The sequence below is a fragment of the Sphaerodactylus townsendi genome, linkage group LG02 (genome assembly GCF_021028975.2).
Source record: "Sphaerodactylus townsendi isolate TG3544 linkage group LG02, MPM_Stown_v2.3, whole genome shotgun sequence".
In the NCBI taxonomy this organism is placed as follows: Eukaryota; Metazoa; Chordata; class Lepidosauria; order Squamata; family Sphaerodactylidae; genus Sphaerodactylus; species Sphaerodactylus townsendi.
Window position 1 is genome coordinate 1,827,819 of NC_059426.1, and position 25,907 is coordinate 1,853,725.

Sequence of the window (25,907 nt, forward strand, 5' to 3'; positions counted from 1 at the left end):
GCCCCCCACAGCCTGCAACTCCCATTGACAGCAATGCAGAAAACTCAATGCAGAACAAAGATTCTTGGGCAAATTTCTAGGATGTTCCTGCAGGGGGTGCATTTTTGGATGTATCGGCACCAAACTTTCAGGGTATCATCTGGAGATGATGGCACCCCCCAAGTTTGGTGCAGTTTGGTTCAGGGGGGCCAAAGTTATGGACCCTCAAAACTGTAGCCCCCATCTCCTATTAGCTCCCATTGGAAACAATGGGGGATGGGGCACCCCCTTTGGGAGTCCATAACTTTGGACTCCTTGAACCAAACCTCACTAAACTTGGGGAGTAGCATGAGGACAGTCTCCCGATGATATTCTGAAATTTTGGTGCTGATATGTCTAAAAATACACCCCCTGCAGGCACCAATGTCTTGGTGCAAAAATATTTTTGGTCATGGTGGAGTGGCCGCCCATGGGGGGGGGGGGGGCATCCAACTCAGGTTTTGCCCAGGGCTACAGTTTGCCCAGGGCTGCCTCGTTACGCCCCTGATCTAGCCGCTGTCTCGGTTGCAGATGACTTCACTCCATTGTGCCAATCAGACAACTTCAGTATTGTCGAAGGCTTTCACGGCTGGAATGACTAGGGTGTTGTGTATATTCCGGGTTGTATGGCCATGTTCCAGTAGCATTTTCTCCTGAAGATGCCAGCCAGCCACAGATGCAGGTGAAACGTTATGAGAAAATGCTACTGGAACATGGCCATACAACCCAGAAAACCCACAACACCATAAGTTCAGAGTTTTTTTCTTGTATGATTTCTCTCATCATTCCTTTGGTAGTATTTGTTGTTTCATACTTGGGAAGATTATCAGTTCTTTTTTTATGTTGCAGGTTTTTGTTTTCAGAATTTGAAAATACGTTCTTAGAAACGTTGCCTGTTGATGGCTTTCAATCATACATGTTTTGCCTGATGAACTTGACTGGAACTCTAGACAGTGAACTATCAGGTAATATTTATTTCTAAAAGTCACAGAAATAAAAGCCATAGGAAAAAAAATCATAGAATCGTAGAGTTGGAAGGAGCCAGGGTTAAGACTGGACACCATCCATTAAATTGTGGATGGGTTGTATTGCTTCTACTGATTTTATTGGTTTTATGTATTTTAATGATATTATTTGAAGTTTTTTGTATTTTGTATTTGTACACCGCTCTGAGCCCTTTGGGGGAGAGTGGTTTATTAAGTCGAATAAATAATGACGACGACGACGACAACAACAACAACAATAAAGGCCATCTAGTCAGGAGGGTCAAACTCCTTTGTTATGAGGGCCAGATATGACATAAACGTGACTTTGTTAGGCAGTGTGTGTGTGTGTGTGGGGGGGGTGTCTGCTACGTGAGGGCTAATCAGGCACATGAGCCAGCTGAGGCTGCCCCCTCCTGCCCCTTGCTCCCGATCTGGCCTGGCCAACCCGCTAGCCAACTCCCGATCTGGCCCCAGGTCGTATGTTTGACAATGTTGACCTAAAGTATCCCAGACATGTGTTTTTCCAGCCCCTGTTTAAAGACTGCCAGCGATGGGGAGCTAACCACCTCCCTCGGCAGCTGATTCCTCAACTCTTACTGTGCATTTTTTTCCTAATATCCGCTCAAAACCTTTCTCCCCATAATTGATACCCAGCGTCCTGCCAACAGGAGTAGCTTCCTGCCCTCCTCTAGGTGACAGCCCTTCAAATACTTAAAGAGAGCTATCATGTCCCCCCTCAATCTCCCCTTCTCCAGACTACCCCTCAGGAATTAAAAAAAATTAGCTAGCACATTGATTGAGCAGGTGAAGTGCTTCAAACACCTTGATGTAATCCTTCACTATAATGGAAGGTCGATTCCCCACTGAGGATTAGATGCGTGCTCATCACTCCAAATATCGAGGTTTCCAGCACAACTCCCCACTTCACCAGCGCCGAACGAGCATTCATCCCGTTTTTGGCGCTCCCCCCTTCCCCCTCCCCAGCACATGTTATTTTAGAACCTGGAAGAAAGTGGAGCTTTTCAAAAAATGTGTGGGCAATCTGGAGCAGTGGGGAAGTAGGGGGGGGGGTGACTCCGGATTTGTATTTCCCGCCGCTGATAGTGACGTGGAGCCTTCCGTCTAATCAGGCCACAGCGGGCTGTGTGCGATGCGTGCGCAGCCTTCTTTTCCCCCCATTTTCGCACCAAAAACCGACGTCTGCACGTCAATCTGAGGCAACGGGGGCAATACAATGTAAGATCTTGGCCATTTGGGAGGGTTGCTAGGAACCCCCTAGCCAACATTGCTGAGGCTTGGGAGCAGGGAGAGGCAGACACCCCCCCCCCCCCAGGCCTGGCTCTAGAGAGGCAAATAGGGAGAGCAAGAGGGAGGAGAGAAACGAAATTCCTCACTGTGATTCCTCTTGTAAAATTCTAATGCACTTTTGCCCTGGAGAGTAGCTTTACTTCCAAGTGGCTCGAATAGTCTGTTATCGAGCCTAAGTCACAAAAAATAAATTCTTGAAGTTTTGTGCACAAGGTTTGTAAAGTGTACAGTAGCTTGAGAAGAGCTTCATGGAACGGTTATGCTTTTTCCTAGCAGAAGGTGCTTCTGTTCCTCTGAACACAGAACAACTGAAGCAGATTTTTTCGGTCCACCCTGGCACCTACAAGAAATATTCCTCCATTCAAGAAATCCTGATGCTCCGAGTAAGTAGAGAGATGGTGTCGACTGATGCAATGAGGGCTTGAAGACAAATGACACCTAAATGGTTGCCACAAACACTGGGCAGCTGCTTCTCCTAGAAAAAAAGCTGCTTTGGGCAAGAAATTTAGAACAGGAGGAGGAGGAGGAAGGACTGCTTAACCCTTTCACTGGCTGCTCCTGCTGTTGCTGCTTTTTCTATAAAGTTCGAAACTTGGTTTTTCCTCTTTAAATTCACACGTGCAGTCCCATGGAATGAAATGTGATCATTGGAGGGTCAATTTGTAGTAGAGACTCAGAGCATACAAAACGGCCCACGCCTCTTCTCTTTAGTGCTGCATCAGCCAGCGTGGTGCAGTGGTTAAAAACAGGTGGATTTTAATCTGGAGAACTGGATTTGATTCCTCACTCCTCCACCTAAGTGGCAGAGGCTTATCTGGTAACCAGATGTGTTTCTGCTCTCCTACATTCCTGCTGGGTGACCTTGGGCTAGTCACAGTTCTCTCTCTGAACTCTCTCAGCCCCACCGACCTCACAAGGTGTGGGGAGAGGAAGGGAGAGGAGCTTGTAAGCCCCTTTGAGTGTCCTTACAGGAGAGAAAGGTGGGGTATAAATCCAAACTCACTGACATCTGGAGTGCATCAGGGCAAGAAGTGTTGTCCCCAGTGCGCTTCCTCCCTGGCATGAACCAGGACCAGAAGCACATGGGGGCAAAAAAATGTTGTCCTGATGCGCTTCCTCCATGCTGCGTGCCAAAAGAGGAAGGACACATTTTAACACTGTGCTTCCCCCCAGCACAGTGTTTAAAATGGCATCTTCTTTAATATCTGAGCGTTTATTCTGACATCCTTGACCCAGGGGAGGCTCAAGTATATTTCTGGATGCCCTTCAGTGCCCAGCAGAGGTTGAGGCCTGCTCTCTCTCCCTCACTCGCATGGCATTCTGCGGCCTTGTGGTACAGGGATGAGGATGCCAACTGGGCCTTGCCCCCGGTAGCTGGAATTACGCTGCCTCAGCCAAAAACGATAGATCAAAAAGCCCAACTCAAATCAGCTTCCTGGATTTCTTGAGTGCACATTCTCTTGTAAACAATTTTTGTTCCTTTCTTGTTTGTGCTTGAAGCTTTCCCGTCTCCAGAACCTGACGGCGGCCCTTTGTGACCCTGAGCAGCTCAGGGCATTGCAGCAAGCGTGCCGGCTCCCCGAGGTCAGTGCTGTGGACATGTGCAGACAGAGTGAGTTCCATACGAAGCTTCTCCAGGGGGTTGCACTAAGCGATCGTCTCGTGACCAGCCCATCGAATCCTAGAAGCGTCTTGGGAGAACTTCAAGAAATACTGGTTGGAGACACCACAAAACTCCAGCAGGAAATTAACTGGTAAGGCCTTCCTCAAAGTCCCCAGTAGGAGGGTAACAGTGCTATCTGGAAAGAATCCACATTTATGCATGCATCTATTTCCACAGGTTTCGAGAAAATGTGCCACAATTTCATTATATCCAAGATATCCCTCAGTATGTGGCTTCTGTGAATTCTATCGCGAATCACACAAAGAAAGCAACACATTCCAAGAAACAAGGTACTTCTTCCTTTGGAGCCGTGGATTTGCATTAAACTTGATTGGTAAAGTATACCAGGATGTTGTAGTATTTCAGAAATTGTGGGGAGGGGCTTTGTGCACCTTCAGCCCCAAGTTTCCATGGCAAAAACTACATTGCTTCATTGATGCTTTTAGGATAGTGTTTAATTCTCCCCCTTCACCAGCCACTGAAATCTGTCTTCCAGACCCCTCAGTTTAGCAACAACTTTCTGCTTAACTGCAGAGTATGCAGTTATGTGAATGGAGACTGTGGCAAAGATCTGTGAGCTGGGACCCTAATGTCACTCTGTAAAAAAGTCTCATTTTCATATTACAACAAATAGCAATAGACATCCTGTACCCTAGGTGGGGTATAAATGTAAAAACATAAAATATACATTTAATCAAGAAACTACATCTTCAACTGGAACTAATTTAAAAGAAAAAATTAAAATGATGTGCAGATTGTAGAAGTCAAATCAATTGAAAAAGAGTTACTTGTACAATATGGGAATAGCTCAACTGCCTCATCAGAACTGTGTTTGATGCGCGGGCCTCAAAAGCCAAAAAAATTCCAGGGCAAAAAGGCCCGTGAGTTTTTCTTTGAGATTTAAATAAGGTTCTTAAAAAACAGGGGGAAGGAACTCCCTGATGTTTGAAACAAGGGGGGAAAGAAAGACTGGTTGAGAGGTAGGAATGCGTTGCTGATGGTAGCATGTTTTTATTTAGTATCGTTTAGAAAAGGTAAGAAAATTAGCAAAATCATTTGTGTGCAGTGAGAGTTGATGCTTTGCATTTCAGAATAAAATGTCAGAAAAAATCTAACTAGTAGAATATCTGTCAATGTTTTTATCAAACGATTTGCTTTTTAAAGATTATATTTAAAAAATTTTAATTGTGTATATAAGAAACGTTTAAATGAGGAAAGCACACAGAAAGGGGGTCTGCTGAATACCTGGAAGTTAGATGGTGGCTTCAAATGTCTTCAGGTGCGAATCCAAGAGAGTGCAGAATGAGAACGATGCCTCTGAATTCTCCAGTGTTTACACGGAGGCAGTTCTTGAGGCATTTTTCTCATCTTTTGCCAGGTCTGTAGAATATATTGAGCGTTTCCAGAAGATGAGATCAAAGTATAATGTCCAATTTTTGTTTTGTGATGTTTGCAAGATATGGTAATAGGTCTCTTCAGAAACACTGACCACCTCAAGGAGGATCTCAGGAACGTGGTAGGAATGTCAGTGCAAAGTATTGATGCTCTACTAGAAATGCCCCTTCCAGAAAACAGAACAGAGGTAAATGTGTTCTGATGTTCTATCCTTATTTTCCCCTTTCACACTCCGGGCCCAGGGGCTTAATTGCGAGCGTGTGTGTGTGTGTGTGTGTGTGTGTGTGTGTGTGTGGGCACGCATGCCCACCGAAGCATGTAAATGAGTAAAACATGAATTCTGATCAGCTGACTGATTTAAATGAGTCAGTGACCTACTTCCGATTGAAACACCCACCCAAAATTTGTGTCTTGTGTCTTGACTGATGGCTGCTCCCGTGGTGGTGGTGGTGGTGGGAAAAGACCCCTCCCTGCATTGGGGGCAGCAGCAGCGTTTGGAGTGTGAGGTGTTGCAGTAACCGCAGCAGCCCCTTCTTGCTGCTGAAATTTTCTCCACAGGCCCTGGGAAGCAGCTGAGGACTCAATTGGCTGCCTGCCCCAGGCTGCAGTGAGGGTGGGGGTGGGGGTGGCAGGAGGAGGTGTCCACCCCCCTCCTTTAGGCCACAAGGGCCGTCTGGCAGAGCAGATGGGTGACAGCCTTAGGAAAGGGCCTGGCCACGCCCTGCTCACTCACATCCTGTGTCAGTTTTTTGGCTTATGGGACCTTTTCTGAAAGAGGATGGGCTGCCAGGAGGACATTCTGCCCAGCAGGGGAAAACAAGATGCTGACGCACAGGAAAAGGACGCAACCGCCAACTGAGCTTGTTGTTGACTCCGATCAGGGACTGGGTGGGAGGGGACACAAAACTCCTGGGGCCCAAGTCAGCGGTACAGCCCCTGACATGCTGCATCCAGCCAAATGCATTTCCACGGGTTCCGTGTTTAGTTTAGTCTGTGTCCCTGGCCTCTTTTGTAATCTCCCTTGAGTTACAATGAGAAAGGTGGACTATGGGTGAAATAAATAAGTACATGTCAGGCTGTCCTCTTGTGGGAAAGAGGCTAAGAAATCACCCCATTTCTCTTGCTGGGGGAAGAGTGGCCGGCTGCTGCTTCTTCCGGCCTGCCAGATGTCTTCTGCCTGCCCTTGTTCTCTCTCCCTAATCTGCCTTTCTTCTGGGCCAATCCAGCTCTTCTTCCAGATGCTCCAGCTACAGACTTGTCAAGATGGTGGTGCTGGTGCGAAGCTAGAAATTGTAGCCAAGGAGTTTTGCAACCTGTCGCTCCCAGAAAGGGTCCACAAATCCTATGTTTTGGGGATCACACTTCTGCATTACTTGGATGTCTACAACTTCATGTACAAGGTTTGTCTCAGACTTTGTGGCGCTTTGTCTCTGTCTCTCTTGGTGTTTTAGGCCAATTTGCTTTCTTCATCCTGCTGTGGCTCCAGTTCTCCTCTCCTGCTTTTGACCTTCACAGCCAACCTACCCTGTTTCCCCGAATATAAGACATCCCCTGAAAATAAGACGTAGTAGAGGTTTTGCTGATGTGCGAAATATAAGGCATCCCCCGAAAGTAATATGTAGCAAAGCTTTTATTTGGAAGCATGCCTGTCGACCAGAGCATGCAGCTGTGGAGCGGAAAAATAAGACATCCCCTGAAAATAAGACATAGCGCATCTTTGGGAGCAAAAATTAATATAAGACACTGTCTTGTTTTCAGGGAAACATGGTATGAGGGGAGCTGAGAGGGAATGCTTGGCCACAGGCTGTCGAGAGACCCATGCAAGCTCCCATCGCTGTCCCGATACCCTGTTGATGCTCTCAAGTGGCCCAGTTTCATGGGGCCTTCAAATGGCTTGAGACCCCCCCCCCCCCCCCCCCGCAGCCCCTTGGTCTCAGCCGGAGTGAAGCAGAGAGAGCTCCAGGGCAGCCGCTTGTCAACAAGAGTGGGACCAGAAGGGCAACAGCAGCCATGAGGAAGATTTAATCTGAAACGCAATGTCATCAACATTAATTTTTCTCACTAATTTTAATAATATTAAATCATTTTAATAATTTGTGCCTAATTTTCTGTACATCGTTCACAGTGGTTCCGTAGCCCAAACTCGAAATGTGTCTGTCCTCTTGTGAAATCTGTAACTGTCTGAAGGCTCTGAGGAGGCCATCGTGGGAACGGGAACTGTGAGGAGGTGGCTCTTTAGACATCCTTGGAATGGGCGCTATTCACGCAAACACACACCGCCCTCCCGCAAAACACAAGCGACATCTGCCCCAAGACCCCCCTGCGTCCCCGAAAGCAGAGGGCAGCTTGCAGGGGCTCATCTTTCTGTGCTGGGGCAAGAAAGCAACTGCAAGGGGAGGCTTCCTTGTGCCCCTGGAACTTTTGTGCGGTGCCTCATGAACATAAGAACTAGCCAGCTGGATCAGACCAGAGTCCATCTAGTCCAGCATTCTGCTACTCTCAGTGGCCCACCAGGTGCCTTTGGGAGCTCACATGCAGGAGGTGAAAGCAATGACCTTCCGCGGCTGCTGCTCCTGAGCACCTGGTCTGCTAAGGCATTTGCAATCTCAGATCAAAGAGGATCAAGATTGGTAGCCATCGATTGACTTCTCCTCCATAAATCTGTCCAAGCCCCTTTTAAAGCTTTCTGTTTTCAAATGATGCATCACTCAGGTCTGCTGTGGTGCTCCCATGGCGGACATATTTTTTAGATATATCCCACTTGCAAAAGATTTTTAAACAAATAATTTTATGAAATGTAATATGCCCGCTCAATTGCATTGAAGCACACAGTTATACTTTAAATGATTGCTAGAAATATGAGATGTGTAGTATTTGCTCTCCCTCCTATGCCCTAATAATTAACCAGTTATTTCCTGACCCTCCTCCCCAGCAACAGCACAAAATCCCAACCCTTTCAAAATATCGTATTCATCATATTCCACATGTAGCAGCCCCAAACTCCAGCCCCAAACTCCAGGTCATGACAGATGTCCTCCAGAGGGGATTGGAGTGGCCATGTTTTCCAAAATTGGGGGTGGGGGAGCAGATAATTGAAATGTGAAGATGGTGCTGCCGGCAGGTGATGAAATGGGATGAAGCCAACTGGGGATAGGTGATGGCACCAGATAGGTTAGGGGAAGAGGCTGGCTGTGCCTGGGATTTCAAGGGTGCAGCCTGGTGCAGGTGAGGTAGAGAGACGATCAGAACAGATGCTCCCAAGCCTTGCAGGAAGTTGGTTGGGTCCTTGCCTTGCCCTGAGAAGGAAGAAAACCCTGAGGCCCGAAGTCCTGGCAGCCTTGCTCTGGGGAACTTGCTCAGAGCTATGCAGCCGCTTGGTGACTGACCGTCAGTTTTCCATATTTCTCAGTGGATCCTTTGCAGGGTGGGGGGATGACAAAAACTCTAGCAGCTGTTGCCCAAAGACGGAGGCCATTTTTGCGCTAAGAGGCTGTGACTCTCCAGCCCATCTTTTTTGGCTCTACAAAACAGGGAACTGTGCAACCATAAGCGTTAAAGGCCCTTGAAATGGTTGAATGTCAGCCACAGGCAAGTCCCCGTCAAGTAATGCTAATGGCTTTCTGATTTTATTATTGTGATATGGCTATCACACTCCTTACTTATGCAGAGTTTGCAATAACGAGTTGCTTACTATACCAACTACAAGATAGGGTAGGGGAACTTGGATGCAAAACAAGAAAATACCTTTTTAACTGGCTAGCTTCATTAGCTAGCCCTCAGCTTGACTATTACATGGCTAATAAGCTACTACACACACACTGAGCACGTGCAGAGAGCAACAAAGAATATACACCCATTGTCCACGTGCAGACCTGCATGTGTTCCATGCCAGGTCTGCTTGACCAATAGGGATCAATTATCTGGTCACAGACCTCTGACCTCACTGACTAATTGGCATGCACAAAATCAACTCTTTCGTTACTGGATTGTGTGACTGGCACTTGCCAAATACCAACACTTTCATGGAACAGCTGCTGTTGTCTGATGTATCTGAATGTGGTTGGTGCCAGGACCAGGGACAAGGGAGCCACTGCAGAGGTTAGGAAGGGGTTACCTGTCGTTGGCTCTGCTCATGTCCCCATCAGTGTCTCAGCTGGAAGAAAACTGGCCCATGCAGCTGTCTGTCTGTCTTGATCTGATGTGAGCTTGTGGTTCTGTTGCCTTATAGGAGTTCCTGGGATCTGCAGGGATCTTCCAAGAAGCCCTTCTTCTCCCTCTTCTCTCTCCCACCTTGGAACCCACTTTCAGATGCCAGCCTCCCATTGGACAAGAGTGTTTGATCAGCTGTGATGTTGCTCCCTCTGCTCTCTTCCAGATGCTTTTCCCCAAGGAACTACAATCTTCTCTGGATAAGGTGTTTGGTCTTCTCCAAGATTTGGATCACTTCAAGAACCGGGTGGAATCTGATGTGCGCCCGCTCTTGGATGCAATTCATTCCCTTAAAAAGCTGCGTCAGTCAAGAAATGCTCCACTTTCCAAGGTTTGTTTTCTCTGCCAGCAAGTGATAGGCAAGTTCTGAAAATCACGGCGCCTCCAATTAAAAAAGCCAAAATACTTGATGAGTAACGCAGCTTACAGTAATCATCAAGAGCTGGTAGGCAGTTGTAGCCTATGCCACCAATTAGGCCCCTTTCATTTTCTAACCCTGCTCTTCATAGTTCCTTTCACACACATTGTATCAGTTGCATGAAGATTCACCGCAGGCATCTGCTGAAGCCGATTCCAGCATCCGTTCTTCTGTAGCAACAGATCAATTTCCTGTTAGGTGGCACAGTTTTCCCTTGGGGTTTGGCTGGATATCACAGCTACCCATGTGGAATTCACTGCTTAATTTGTGCAAAGACTTAATTAGGCCTTCGCCCATGGATTTGTTTCCAAAACTAAGGAAGAATGGTGGGAGAAATTTTTGTGCATGAACTTTTCAATCACCGCTGAATAACTGCACTGTCCTGCCACCCCACGCCCTTGACATTTCAGGATCAAGTTTCTTCTTGGAAAAGACAGGATTGTCAAAAATAAGGGGCGAGTTCACAAACACTTCCCACGCAAAACAAAACAAAAAACACTTCTGCCTCCTTTCTGTAAACATCCAGTTACTTTAAAAAATGTTTTTTTTCAATCTTCCTCTGTTAATTTAATTAAAATTTTAAAATATTGATCTTAATGATTTATCCATAAATTAGGTAGAAGTTTTTTGGGAAAAGACCTTTCTGTATTTCTCACCCCCAGAATCTTCCACTGAAGCTTCTGACTGGCTTCTTCCATCTGAATGGGGCTACAGTTGGAAATAAGCCACAATTAATTCATCTATGTGTAGGTGCCGTCAAGTCAAAGTTGATTTATGGCAGTCTTGTAGGGTTTTCAAGGCGAGAGACATTTGCAGGTTGTTGGCCACTGCCTGTTTCTGTGTGGGCTGAGAGAGTTCGGATAAAACTGTGACTGATCCGAGAACATGTGGAGGAGTGGGGAATCAAACCTGGTTCTTCAGATTAGGGTCTGCCACTCACCACTGCACCATACTTGTGCTTAATCTTGCAGCCTCTGGGAGAAAACTGGGCCAGTGGAGAATCAGCAAGTTCATTTAAAAGAATTTGTTTCGTGCCAAATTCTTTGCATCCCTGATGCAATTAACAGTTCTTGAGGGTCGTGAATTGTGCGACTATTGATCGTGGAGCAGAATGCTGTAATTTATATACACCAAATATAAATGTAATAAATTTAGTGTTATTTCCAAAGATAACTCCCTGGTTTCCAGTGCTGAAGGATGCTCAAGGCCACGTGGAAAGAAATGTAATAAAGATTTTGTGTACTGCAATAAGAGTAAACCTGGATTAATTTTGAGCATTTGGAAGGCCTTCCTCTGAGATTGTAACCTGGTTTGCTATTCAAGCCTCTTTCTGACTACCAGTATTATGTGGAGTCACAGAAATGTTGTGTCACAGATAAGGAGAAGAAGAAGAAGGAGAAGAGTTTGGATTTATTTCCCCCCTTTCTCTCCTGCAGGAGACTCAAAGGGGCTTACAATCTCCTTTCCCTTCCCCCCTCACAACAAACACCCTGTGAGGTGGGTGGGGCTGAGAGAGCTCCGAGAAGCTGTGACTAGCCCAAGGTCACCCAGCTGGCGTGTGTGGGAGTGTGCAGGCTAATCTGAATTCCCCAGATAAGCCTCCACAGCTCAGGCGGCAGAGCTGGGAATCAAACCCGGTTCCTCCAGATTAGATACACGAGCTCTTAACCTCCTACGCCACTGCTGCGTAGTGGTAATGCTGTCATCACCATAGTGGTAATGCTGTCATCACCATATTTGCCAGAAGTTTCTCTTTAATATGCTCTTCATTTTGCCCATATAAACAAAGACATTTTGTCCATATGCCTTTGATTTCCTTCTCCAGGCACTGTTTAAGGCGAGCAACCTAACAATGAATACAGGATCATTCAGAACCATTTCCAAAACTCTCTGCAATCAGGAAATCACGCCTCTGTTTTTTGAATCCCTGCTTCCTGATTTTGAAGAGCAGAACATTCACCATTCTTCCGTACGAGAGGAGGGGGTGAAGCATATTATGAAGAAATACGGCATTCCACACGATTCCAGTGAGTGGATGAGACTGAAGCCCACTGCAAAATATGACCACACTCTAGCAGACCTGTCCAAGAGCTGGGAGTCACGACAAGCCCCTGACAAAAAAACTCAACTTAGCCACAACTAATCACATTGTTGTTCCACTTGGACTCTGGCCATTTTTGCACGGCACAATTACACGGGGGTTGAGCTGGGAGCATATATACCTGGGCCAGCAGGTTCTCACCAGTTCCCGAGAGTGGATTACTAATTATTTGTGTGTGCTGAGAGGGGGTTACTAATTGGGTTCGCTTTTCCACCTCCACGCCCTCGCCTCCCCGAGAGGCATACTGCCTTTAAACATGAAGGTTCCATATAGCAATTGCGACTAATAATGTAACTCCCTGAACTGGGTTAATCCCTTTCAGGTACTGCAATTCATTGATTCTCAGCCTTTCGTACCTTTTATCTCACCAGTCTCTATGAAAGAACCTGTGTGTTTCACCATTGCTGTGTTCAGATTTGTGAGTTGGGGCATTTTCTATAATGTGATGATGATTTAGAAATGACCTGATGCAAAACATTTTTGGGGGGTTGTGGTGGGGTGGCTGCCCATGGGGGGGGCATCCAACTCAGGTTTTGCCCAGGGCTCAAGTTTGCCTAGGTATGCCTCTGCCCCCCTTGCTGAGGGGGGGCTGGCGAGGGAACCTGTTACTAAAATTTTTGGATCCCACCACTGACCTGGGCTATTTTATCTTGGTTTCTGTGTACAGACAGCTCCCCGTTTCTGCCCAGGAGCAGTGTTAGCAATGTATTGTCGAAGGCTTTCATGTCCGGAATCACTGGGGTGCTGTGTGGTTACCGGGCTGTTCTAGCAGCATCCTCTCCTGACGTTTCGCCTGCATCTGTGGCTGGCATCTTCAGAGGATCTGATAGTAGGAATGGAAAGCAAGTGGAGTATATATACTGTGAAGTCAAAAGGTGAGGTCCTTTGACTCCACTTGCTTTCCATTCCTACTATCAGATCCTCTGAAGATGCCAACCACAGATGCAGGCGAAACGTCAGGAGAGGATGCTGCTAGAACACGGCCATACAGCCCGGAAACCACACAGCACCCCAGTGTTAGCAATGCTCCAGTTTTCTCTGCAAGACCTGGACTTCTGTATTTGCTTTGGAAGCATTTCTGAGCATGCCCAGTGTCCTGCATTCTGATTGACTGTTGCTTTTGACTGGCAGCTTGACATCAGGCAGGGAGATCAGCTGGCTGGGCAGGAACAATACACTTGGGTCTGCCCCCAATTGGTGTTTTTGTGTGTGTGCTGTGGGAATGGAAGAAATTGATCTGTGTTTTTAATGGTTTAAAATAAGATTTTACTGTCATAGGGAGAAAACTAGTGGATAGGTCTGCTAATTGATTTAAAATAAAACTTTCACTGAGGAAAATAGACCAAGTGATTGGCTGTTCTGATTGGCTGTTGCTTTTGAGTGGTAGCTACAAGCACCTGTGAGCTCGCCCGGTATCCCATGTTCTGATTGGTTGCTGTTTTTGCGTGACAGCTTGAATGAACGTCAGGCGGGGAGATCAGCTAGCTGGGCGGGAAAAATAAACCGGTCCTGCTCCTGATTGGTTTTTGCACGGCACAGGCACAAGCAGGGGTCACACCAGGATTTTAAAAAAGAACCTCCAGACTGGCCATTTTTTAAAATCCCGGGCTAAGGGAAATATCACGGGGCAACACTGGAGTAGACCCTAAGCAGCTTTGGGAGCCATGCAGAATTCCCAGCTGCACAGGGATATTTTCCATGCTTACCCTGGGAGATTTTGACTGTGTAAAAATGGCCTTTGTCTTAGGAATATACAAAAACTGGCCCTTTCATTCTTAACCTTTCCACTGTGGCTCTCCAGTTCTCTCAGATGCCCCAGGAAAGATCCACATATCTAGTGATTATTCCCAGGAGAAAAAAATATAGTTGGACAAATTATTACCCGTCATAGTGGAATCTACAGTGTATGTCTTGACTACTTGTATGAGTGAAGGATGTCCTTCCAAGTGATTATGCAAAGGTTTATGGCCAACTGACCCCGTTTCCTTTTTATGCGCCCATTTTACGTGTGTTAATCTCCCTCCGCAATCTCTTTACAGCCCCCTTCTGTTTGTCATTCTATTTGGACCTGGTTAAGACACCCACTGGAGCTCTGATTTGGTCGTTCCTCAAACCCATGCTGCTTGGGAAGATTTTGTTTACACCAGACACCCCTGCAACACGAGCTATCATGGGAAAGGTAATGCCAAGTTCTACAAAAGTGATAGTTCTTGATGATTAAGGCACTTGTTCGTACCAGCTTTTTTCTGCAATGTTGTGGAAATAGCAGAATTCGCAGTGTTCATCTGCCCTTATGTGACATGACTGGGGAGAAACTTTTCAGATTTTTCTGCAGATCTAGGGGGGTCCCCTGAGTCTGCAGAAAATCTGTTGGGGGTGAGTGGGCCTCTTATCCGCAGATTTAAGTATCCACAGGCAGCAGCCACACTTCAGAATTAGATGTATTGATTGTTAACTGAAACCAGAATAGCCTCAAGCAGGGAAAGAGCACAGGCCTTTGCAAATTCCAAAATAAAAAAGTTTTTTTAAAAAATCTGCACTCCCATGTCTGGATTGACACTGTGATGGTAGTAGTAGTTTTGAAGGCCACAATCTGCTCATTTTTGTGACTTTGTTGCTGCTGGGAGATCTTGACTAGCATTGAGACGTTTGTGCAATCTGTTTTACTTAGAATGAAATTTTGTATTGATAGTTTTGCCTCTTCAGTTCTCTTAATTGGCTAGATATTGGCTAGAATTTTTCAAACTGTTACTTTTTTTTTATTCTTTAAGTCTAATTCAACTTTGAAATTGATGGCTGATATAGCCCATAAATCCCAGGAGTGGCTGGACAATTCCCCTCTGCTAATGAATTCACTGACCACGTTAAATCAGACCATTCCAGTACTGAAGGTATGATATGTTTACTCTTCCTCTTGTTAATGTACTGGGTCTTGTTTCAGTTGGGGCTAGTTTATCCTGACAGATCTCAGAAGCCCAGCAGTGTTGCCCTGGCTAGTATTTGGATGGGAGACCTCCAAGGAATGCAGTTCCAGGGCTGTGATGTTCAATGGCAAACCACCACCAAACATCCCTTGCCTTGAAAACTGGATGGGTCACCATAGGTCAGCTGTGACTTGACAGCCTAAAAAAAGTTTGCTTGCAAGTCTGATTAAACGTTTTGTAACTGCCATATAAAGTAGGATTCCAGCCGTGTTGAGCTGATGCAGGAATTTGCTAGGATACAGAATCAGTTCCCTGCATTGGATTGGCTTAAAATGCAAAGGAAATAATTCCCTTGTGACCTGGAGGATGGAATTTTGGTCATCTAAGGTGGAATCCGCACTGCCGATTAATCGCTTGATACTCACGCAAAATATCCAGGTTTCATGACAAACTCACCACAGCTGAACCGCCGAACACGGATTCATGGCGCCCCCTCTCCCTCTTATCACGTGTTTTTTAAGAACGTGCATGGAAGTGCATCTTTTTAAAAAACATGTGTCCAATCTAGATCAGTGGGGAGGTTCGGGGGTCTAATGTGGATTCAAATTTCTCGCTGTAGAGAGTGATGCAGAGGCCTTCCAGCCAATCAGAGCGCGGCGGGCTGTGCTCAATGCACATGCTGCCTTTTTTTTTGTTTTGCCCTGGCTGAGGCCAATGGTCAACCGTGGGCACGAGGGAACGAGGGAGCTGGAGGTTGCGAAACTGTGTTCTGTGCCAACACGGCCACGCGGGGGAAAAAATTAAAATGCTGAAACTATGCGGTAACGAAATTGAGCAGGATGGTTCAGAACAGACCCGCAGAGCTGATTGCATGTGCTTGGGGATTGTCACATTGTTTGAATCCGTGATAGACATAGATGTCTTCACTAGAAACATGCTGCAGTGGGAAGGCTTGATGAAAAGGTTCTATTTCTCTTGAATCCTGGTTGTATCCATCTTTAATTCTCAGTGGGGATTCAGCCTAACTGTTACACCGTTCAAACATATGCTGTTATGTGTTCAAACAATTTCCTTTATTGAAAACAGCATCAGGATAAGGCATTTATACTTCCATTGACAGAACTGAAGGTTAGCTTCCATTATACCCCCTCTCCATGACCCACATCACATAACACCACCTCTCGGTCTAGTTCCCACAGAGGGAACAGCACCCCTCCATTTTCACAGGAAGGAGATGGCATGGCGTTCACTAGAACAAAAGAACCCACACTCCTCAATTCTTTGAAGCGCAACAGCCAGCAGGTGCCTAATGAGCAGATTAGCCCATGCCTATTAGCACCTCATTCCAAGCAAACGGCGGCCCAATAGAGAAAGGGGCATCGAATTTATTTGGTTCAAGATTTCTTGTCCTCCTTGATTGAAAACCAAATTTTGTACCCCGGAGCTCAGCGGACCAGGATTTATGTATTAATCCTCATTAATTTCCCAACCCTGTGTTGGCAAATGAGACATTCCACCAACATTTCAACAGCTACTGAGAAATGAAGTAAATGAAATAATCTCAACTCCCTGTTTTAGATCGTAAGGTCCCTACGGGTGGCCTGGAGTGCCAGACTTTTATTTCTTTTTTAATCTGTTTAATTTATTGTCTGCCTTTCTTATTGAGACTCTGCAGACGACAAGACCCCCAGTCCCCTCCCGACTGCAAAGCTTTCTTTTCAGGACACTTTCTTTCTCATCCTGACTCTAGTTTTGAAATATGGCTAAATGCACCTGCTTTTCATTGCTGAAACAAATTTCTCTTGCTACTTGGTAGAATACCTTGCAGAATCCCTTTGTGCAAGTGTTCATCAAACTCATGGTAAGGCTGGATGCCATCGACCTTCTAAACCAGATTAATCGGCTGGGTAAGTTCTCGTATGTGTTCCCATTGATAAAACTATTGGTGTGTGTGAGAATGAACCCATCTACGAGGAGACGTCCAGAAGACCTGAGAAGACCAGCTCTGAGATGATTCTTGTAAATGTGGTGAAAACATTCAACAATTTGCTGGAAAAGAGAGAGGCAAATTGTGAGAATAAAACAGAGAAGAGAATTGTATAAGCCGCCTTGGGTGCTCTCTGAGAAGAAAAGTAGGGTATCCAAGAAGAAAGTAAATAAATAAGACAATTTTATTCCAGGGGCATTTGATGGAAAGGCACACAGTTCAGGCAGATTTGGCTGCACTTTAGTGTTTTAATTGTGTGCTGTTTTTCACTTGTTGCTGGATGATTCTGAAGTTTTTAAGTTCTTGCAGCTCGTGCACCTTTGAGATAATGCAGGATATAAATACTTCCTAAAAATCAATTTGAAAGAAAAAATTCTTCACCAAGCCAAATCCTAGTTTGTGGCCAAAACATGAACCAAAACATCCCACATCTTGGTCTTCCCTCAAATTGTGCAATCTGTACATGAGTCACACATCGAGTTTATTCCAATTTCAGGATGTGGACCCAAGAAATCTGGTGAATCAGCCATGTGATTACTAAGAGTGCAATCCTACAAAGGCTTTCCTGGCATAGGAATCAGACTAGACCTTGGGAGCTCTTCTAGGGATGAACCAAATTTCCCCTTTTGAAATACTGGCACCCAGTGGTGTAACTAGGCAAAATGGAGCCCTGGGCAAAACCTGAGTTTGATGTTGTCTCCAGGTAAGACGCGCAAGGTGGGCAATGTACTTCGCACTTCGGTAGTTCCTTGTAGGCTATTAGTCCAGTGGCGTATCTAGGCAAACTGGAGTTTGGCGCCCCCCCATGGGAAGCCGCCCTCCCCCACCGTGACCAAGCAATGATTTTTACACCAGGTTGTTTCAAAGTCACCATCACATTATAGAACATGCCCCAATTCACAAATCTGAACACAGCAATGGGCCATGCCACACAGCAGAAATAAATTTTTTTAAAAACATTTTCAAAGAATGTCTTCCGCAAAATGTTAGATTACTGCTTGCTATAGAAAAGATTTTATGGTGGTTGTATCCAGTCCCCCCAATTGGGAAACAGCATCACTTTCATCATATTGTGTTTAAACTGGGAATCCAGATTCTCACTTTAAGGTGGATTTAAAAGGAGAATCTGGGCTCCCTAGGTTTAAACTCAGTGATGCCGGGAATCCACCCCCAAACAGCATCATTTTACAATGAGTGTTTAAACTAGAGAGCCCAGATTCTCCTTTTTTAATCCACCTTAAAGGGAGAATCTGGGGTTCCTAGTTTAAACAACATTGAAAGTGATGCTATTTTGGGGTTGATTCTCCCCCACCCTGAAACAGCATCACTTTCAATGTTTAAACTGGGGACCTCAGATTCTCCCTTTAAATCCATGCCAAAGGGGGGGATTTCAAAGGGAAATCTGGGGAAATTTGGGGGGTGCCTGCTGTCAGGGGTGCAATTGTTAAGCTAGCAGCACCAAACTTTCAGGGTATCTTTAGGAGACTCTACTAATCGAAAATTACACCACCCAGGTACTTACTAGTGGGGGTTTGGATTCAGGGGGGTTCAAAGTTATGGACCCTCAAAGGTGTAGCCCTCATCTTCTATTAGCTCCCATTGGAAACAATAGGGGATGGGGCACCCCATTTGGGAGTCCATAACTTTGGACTCCCTAAACCAAACCTCACCAAACCTGAGTGAGAGCATCAGGAGAGTCTCCTGAAACATATCTGAAATTTTGGTGCTGCTAGCCAACAAATTGCGCCCTCTGCAGGCCAAGAACGGAAAACCCACTAAAATACAAAAAACCCCACTAACGAGCCCTGCATTTTTGGCGCCCACCACAAGGGGGCACCCTGGGCAACCCACAAGGGGGCACCCAATGGGCATTATGCCCCTGCTGGCACCTGAGGCTTTCTATGCATATTACACAATTTCTTCTTTAGCATCAACAACATCTTCGTGGTGTTTTTACAAGCAAATGCAGAGAAATTTTATTTTCACTTGTGCTGACAGAAATAATGACAATAAAGATGACTGGAGGTATGGTCACTGATGATTAAGAAGAGAGTTGTGGAACAAACCTGAGCAGTTTTGCTCAGGAGTCACTAGTCCCCTTTTATTCAGTGGTGTTTGCTTCCAAGAAAGTAATCTTAGCTTCTGGCAACTCTGTATGTCATCTGCTGATCTGGCTTCCCTTTGAAACTCCATGTTGCTTTGCAGGTGAAGAGAGCAAAAACTTTGCCACTGCCACCACCACCACCACCCCCGGTCTCCCAGGATGCAGGGGCTGTCTCTGTGCCATTGGGGAAGGCCAAGGAGAGGAAGGCTTTCCTTCTCAAGTTACGCCCATGGCCATAGCCCTTTTTGTCCACAAAATGCTTTGTACTTCTTTTGAGGCTGTGTGGGAGAACCGGGGGTCTTGGGGATCCCTCCCAAACAGGTACTGTGGAGGTTGATTATGCAAACTGGAGAGCCTGGAATCCTGCAGTCCCAACTGGGCAATGAGGATGGCTGGGCTCTCATGAAATGCCTCCAGAGGGCACCCTGGCCATTCGGTGCGCGTGTGTGTGTGCATGTGCATGTGCTGGAGAGAGCAACTGGCACTGGGCGTGTACTTGCCAGGAAAGAGAAAAGTGATGCCTGTGCATAATGAGAGATCTTTTTCCTCCATAAATCTTGAATGCCTGTGTGGATGAGCATCATGAGTAAAGCAGCCCTGGAATTCATACATGAACACTGAACTAAGGGAGCTGGTCTCAGGAAGGTTTACTCACTCACTGGCGTTGTGATGTCATGAGAGTTCCCACATGTCAGCCACAAAAATTTTCACAATGGCAGAAACAACAGAATGCACTTCATAGATCACTTGAACCCAGTGGCGTATCGGGCCTAAATGGTGCCAGGGGGCATGACTGCCTCCCTGCAACCTCCACCCCAATCAGGATCAGGCCCTCACACCATTTTTAAATCTCTTTGAAATGGCTACGGGTCAGACCCTGTCATGCCTTGCTTGGCCGTAAAGCAGGACTTTTCAAGTTGAGATTCCAGAGTTGAGAAATTTGTAGTGATCTCTGTTTAGAACTGTGTTGCTGAGGCTTCCTATTGCCTTCCGGTTCTGCCCCAGAACGAAGTCCTGTTAATTTCTTGTGACTTCTAGAGGAGGGTTACCGAAGGATAACACAATAATGACTCATTGGTTAGGACTTTCTTTGCCCCCAGATGGTATACGTTTGGAACTGCAAAATAACGCTGACATCGTAGATCAACTTGACATTTTATCAAGACTAACAGTCAACATCTCCTCCTGCGTGCTGTTTGATCGCATCAAACCACCGAGGAGGTCGGTAGATGAACTGGAGACGGTGGCAAAGCAACTCTTTTTGAAGAATGAGCTTTTTGCAAGTGAGTAACGTCATCTGGATTAAAATTCCATTTGCTGAAATGAAATAATTTTCTGTCAAAAACAAAATCTGGCACTTAAATAATTTTTATTGTAACTAATTAAAACTGCACGGTATGCAGTTACTCCCTTTCTAAATCCTCGGAAGTCCACAAACTAAAAAGCGTGAAACTCTGCTTAGGGCTCCCCAAGAGAGGAGCTGTGTTCCCCTCTAGCAGCAAAATGAAGCTGGAGTCCAGTGGCATCTTAGGGTTGAGCAATGATAAATTTTAAAGACAACACAACTTAAGCCTAAATATGGTAGAATTAAATTTAAGCCATTGGTGCACAGGGCTTCTCCTCAAAGCAAGCCCACCTTCCCTTTTTTAAATTACACAACAGATTTGCGACATTATCCAAGGTTGATTTTCATTTTCAAAACTGTCCCAAAGCCTCTGCGCTTCCAATGAACTAATGGACAAATTGTCCCAATGGGAGCAAACTCTGACCTTTTCCTCTAATTTGCCTGGACTACGGACCTGAACGAGTGCGCCATTCTTGTCTCGGTTTCTTTTCCCTCTCCTTCCCAGTTTTCCCCTCCCTCAGAGCGGTATGTCCACTCTCTACTCATTCAGTGGCCAACACCCTTGTTTCCTCCCAGCATTCCCTATTTGGTTGCTGCTGCGGGTTGGTCAGGGTTGTGGGTTCCTTTCCCTTCCCCCCACTCCTAGGAAAGTTGGATCTTGGCCATGCAAAAAATGTGGGGGGCCAGCAGGGTGCCTGTTGGCTGGTAACTTTGGGACAAAGATGTTGAGTATGTCACAGAAAACGTGCAGGACAGTAGAACCAAGAAGGTTTCGTAGAAAAATTCCCTTTTCCAAAGAAACAGCTGACACAGGAGAAGGACTTGGAACTCTGTGGATGGCCCAGGATCAGTGGAAGATCCTCTAACTCGGCAGGAACCAAATAGCCTGGGTGCTACTCACCTCTCTGCCAATAATGTGAGAGGGTTGGTTAATGCCCTGCTGATGTATTGGTTCAACTGCATGCAGATTTTTTTTAAAGGTAGGTGTCATGCGGAAGGCAGAAATCTCAAGCATCAAAAACTGAATCCCCTGCATTTAAAGCATTCTTGTTAGGCCGAACCAAATAGACGCAAAACAAGCAAATAGACGCAAAACAAGCAAACAAAAATGCAACTAGGGCAGGCAGAGGATCCGGGCTGACAACAGCTTTGATAAGCTTGGAGGCCAAATTTAATGGATAGCAACCATTCAGCAGCGCTATCCAATATTTTATTTCTTTCATGGTAGAAAACTCATGTATTTAACCACAGAGGGCAGTAGAGCAAAAGGAATTGCGTGTGTTCCGATGTCTCTCCAAGTGCAGGAAGCAGGAATGTGGAGAGGCCTGCATTACTTTTACCTCTTTTACCTCTTTTCAGATTCTTCTATTCCTCCTAGCAGATGCAAACCTGGCCACTGGCCGCCATCTTAGGCTGATCAAGCTAACCCAATAAAGAATCTTTTCTTTCTTCCTCCCCCGTCCATGGATGTATGAGTGAGGAACTTCCCAGGTCTGATGCTCTTAGCTCCTCTTGCCAGTTCAGTGTTAAAAGATGCACCTGTTAGGCAACATAAAATGTAAGATTTCATTCAACCTGAAATTGGATTGCTGGTTAGCACAGACATGTCACCATTGGAGGCTGATAGAACTGGATTGGGAGGGTTGCGTGTGTGTGTTTGGAGATTGGTGGCATAACTAGGTGGGTCTTGAGCCCCAGGAACCACTCCTGATGGTCACGTGGAGGCGCATTGCACCCCTCCCTGCAACTGCACTCCTTCTCCAAACTTCCCACTGAGTTCAGGGAAGGAGCACAGTTGAACATGACCAGTAGGGCAGGCTCTGCCCCCAAGTTCCACAAGGAGCTGGGAGCCAGGCCAGGCCAGCTCAGCTCACCCCATACCCAAACACCCTGGGATAACCCATTCGATGCTGACTTCAGGTGGCCTGGGTTCAACTTTAAATGGCAGGGTTGCAAGAATATGTGTGTGCTCTGCGGCTTTAATTATTGTGTGATGGTACATTTATTATTTTTTCCTTTATTATTTCCCCTTCCCCTCCCTCCCCTTCTTCCCAGGTTGGGCTGGCCACAGCCAGATGACAGGCCCCCTCCCCCTCCCCCAGGGCGGGTGAGTCTGCAGTTTGAAGCTTGACCCAACAGTATAAAGTGAGAGGCTTGGCAGCAGCTGGCTCAGTGTAAGCTTGGCTGAGGCTGGGCTTGGATTGAGCTTTATGCTGTAGGCTTCCAGCCTGCAACTTAGAAGAAGAGAAGAAGAGTTTAGATTTATATCCCCCTTTTCTCTCCTGCAGGAGACTCAAAGGGGCTTACAATCTCCTTGCCCTTCCCCCCTCAAAACAAACACCCTGTCAGGTGGGTGGGGCTGAAAGAGGCTCCGAAAAGCTGTGACTAGCCCAAGGTCACCCAGCTGGCATGGTGGGAGTGCACAGGCTAATTCCCCAAATAAGCCTCCACAGCTCAAGCGGCAGAGCGGGGAATCAAACCCGGCTCCTCCAGATTAGAATGCACCTGCTCTTAACCACTACGCCACTTATAGCTCGATCCAAGCCCGGCCTCAGCCAGGCTCAAACTGGCTCTTTCCCCTCCTGACCACCACATGGGTGAGCCTGGCCGGACCTACTTTCCATCTCCACGTGGAGATCGGGGGTGGGGGCAAGCCCTACACGCCAACCTCAACTGCACCCTGCCTTGAACCTCCAGGGTGGGGAGTTTGGAGCGGGGCGTAGCTGTTGGGTCACCAGTTTGTTAAACTAGTCCAGGCACTATTTTATTAAAATAAGCCCCTGTTGGAGATCTTTTGGGAGTCAGGCAGCATGGCTGTCCTTCTAGCTTCTTCTCCAAGCTGGAGACATCAGTTGGCTAAGACCATCCTGGAAATGTCTTGAGAATTAAAGGCTGTAATTCTTTTAAGCTTTAGAACACTTCCTGGGTATATTTATTCATTTGCTACATTTATTTGCTTCATGTATACTCCATCTTTCTCTCTGGTGGGGACCACAAGCTCCTACATCATCATTCTCCTGTCCTCCATTTTATCTTCACTGCTGCAACCCTGTGAGGTAGGCTAGACTGAGTGTGTGTGATTGGCCTCAGGTCCCCAGCCAGCTTTTATGGCAGAGCGGGGATTCAAACGAGGTTCTCCCCAACCCTGGTCCAGCCAATACATTCTGGAGGCATCAGGCAGGTGCTGGAAGGGCCGCCTCTCTCTCTGCATGTTCCTGTGCTTTAGCCTCATCCATTGCAGCGGGGTCTGCCATCCTTTCCGGGCACCCTGGGCCAAGCCACTCCCAGTCCAGGGTCCCCCCTTTCCCGTGGACTCTCCTGTGCCTCTGGAACAGCCTGCCTGAAGAGGGGGTGGGGGTGGGGGTGGGGGGCAGTTTCTCTGCCAGCTTCCTGGTGAGGCTGCAAAACAGAGCAGTCCCAGAGTGCTTTGGGGGCAGCCTGGCCTTGGGGCAGAGGGACTCCCCTGACAGGTGGGGCAGAAGGTGATTTTGGTTTTGCTTTTGATAGGTTTCTTTTATTTAATTGTTGTATATTGTTTTTACATTGTTGCTACCTGCCTTGGGTCCCAAGATACCTATAATAATAATTTATTTACCTGTGACTTGGCAACACACACACACACACATTTTAAATATAATTTTACATAATGTATTTAAAGACATAAATATTTAAATCTATAAATATTTTAAATAAATAAATATGAACAAATAGCGTAAGAATGTTTGCATTTCCCCCATTTGGTTACCTGTTGCATTTTTAGTATTTATTTCCTCTCTCTCTTTAAAAGTGCCAGATAGATTCCGACTTCCTTTTGTTTTGATTTCTTCCCCCCTGGGAGAATGTCCCCATGAGAGAGTCACATTCTCTGGCAGAGGCCTCAAATGCCTCAGCAAAAGCTTCATGGAACCCCCTCAAGACCACAAAGGCCGGGTTCAAAGTCTAAGGTGATTCAAATAAACTCAAAATTCAAATCCAGTTTATTAAAATACAACAGAAAACATCTGTGAAAACATTCCCAAGAAGATCACCGCTGGTTTGATAACCGTTGTCTTATAGCAGACTCCTCTTCTCAGTCCTTTGTGGAAGGTACAGACAGCCCTGAGTGTTCTTCTTGGGGCCAAGTCTGGAGCAGAGACCCTAAGAATCCTTCTTGCCACAGCAGGAACTCTTCCAGCAAAGGAGTCTTGCAGTCTGATGCTTGCCTTGGAAGCGAGTTCCCCTTTTCTTCTGGCAAGACAAGGTGGGGCAGCTGTGGACTAGGGCGCGTCCGCACAGTTGTTGAAAAGTGCAGCCACTGCAAATGCTGCTCTTTCTTCTTCCCAGTGGCGGCTGCTGCTGCTCTAAGAAGGGCTGCTCTGATCTTTCCGGGCACTGAAAGGAAGACAGGTCAGCTTTTCCAGCTGGCAAGTTTGCTCTTTCTGTTCAGTCCTTTTCAAATTCAAAGCATATAAAACAAGCTTTGCATTTCAGAGAAGGCTACCTTCAGTGTTTCTCAATCAATCCCCTCTTGTTTTTCAAGCTAACCTAGTCCTGCTTGACACCATCTTTTAATATTACAGTGACCATTTCAAAAGCAGTCTCCATGAGCTCTTGCCAAATATGAGTTTGCCAAATATGCAAATTAACACAAGCCCATGCACACATCAGCTATCTGCAAGTCTGTTCTGGCCGATCAAAATATCTACAGTCTACTAATCAGACCTAGGTTCTAAAACCCTTTTGTTTTTCAGTACAGACTCCATGCAGAAACTGGTGCAGATTGGAGCTGATGGGGGGAGTGGGTATCTCAGTCTAAGACCATAGCACAGTGGTTCTCAACCTTCCTAATGCCGCGACCCTTTAATACAGTTCCTCATGTTGTGGTGACCCCCAACCCTAACATTTATCCATTTTACAGATGGAGAACACTGATGCAGAGAGTCTTAGGCGACCCCTGAGAAAGGGTCGTTCGACCCCTAGGTTGAGAACCATATCAGGTCCTCCAGGGATAGACTTACGAGTGGAAGAAATTCAGGGGGACACATTGCATGTGCCAGGAGCGGGGTTGGGATGTAGCTGTGCTTGGAGGTGAACCCCGCAGAAATTGAGTATATGTTGGAGTACATTCTGCCTCCATCTTGAATAGAAAAGAAAATATTCTTCCTTCCCAGATCTGAGTTAGGGGAGAACAACCCAGGAACATTTCTTGCTAATGATAGGAGATGAAATCATGGGTTAGAGAAGGAAAGTCAGGCTAAGTTAATTTCCCGGACTGTGTGGCAGCCGGGGTCTGATAGTTTCAGCTCCTAACGTTTTGCCAGCACCTACGACTGGCATCATCAGAAGCACGTCGCAGTAATATGTGTTTCCCTCCGTGGCACAGTGTGGAGTAACAAAACGTGTACCCAGTCATTCCACACTGTGCCACAGAGAGAAACACATTTTGACCTGCCTCTGAAGATGCCAGCCA

General features: G+C 46.3%; 1 protein-coding gene across 1 annotated transcript in view; it reads left to right on the plus strand.

Annotated features, from left to right (window-relative positions):
• Nucleotides 1-25,907, plus strand: part of ABCA12 (ATP binding cassette subfamily A member 12) — a 155,073-nt gene that overhangs the window by 66,484 nt on the left and 62,682 nt on the right. The window contains exons 13-24 of the mRNA XM_048483539.1: nucleotides 868-983; nucleotides 2,589-2,695; nucleotides 3,813-4,066; nucleotides 4,153-4,265; nucleotides 5,433-5,557; nucleotides 6,597-6,770; nucleotides 9,746-9,910; nucleotides 11,823-12,024; nucleotides 14,138-14,277; nucleotides 14,870-14,989; nucleotides 16,839-16,929; nucleotides 20,214-20,396. Coding sequence (XP_048339496.1) covers nucleotides 868-983; nucleotides 2,589-2,695; nucleotides 3,813-4,066; nucleotides 4,153-4,265; nucleotides 5,433-5,557; nucleotides 6,597-6,770; nucleotides 9,746-9,910; nucleotides 11,823-12,024; nucleotides 14,138-14,277; nucleotides 14,870-14,989; nucleotides 16,839-16,929; nucleotides 20,214-20,396 — 1,790 coding nt within the window. The remainder of the gene's footprint in view (nucleotides 1-867; nucleotides 984-2,588; nucleotides 2,696-3,812; nucleotides 4,067-4,152; nucleotides 4,266-5,432; nucleotides 5,558-6,596; nucleotides 6,771-9,745; nucleotides 9,911-11,822; nucleotides 12,025-14,137; nucleotides 14,278-14,869; nucleotides 14,990-16,838; nucleotides 16,930-20,213; nucleotides 20,397-25,907) is intronic.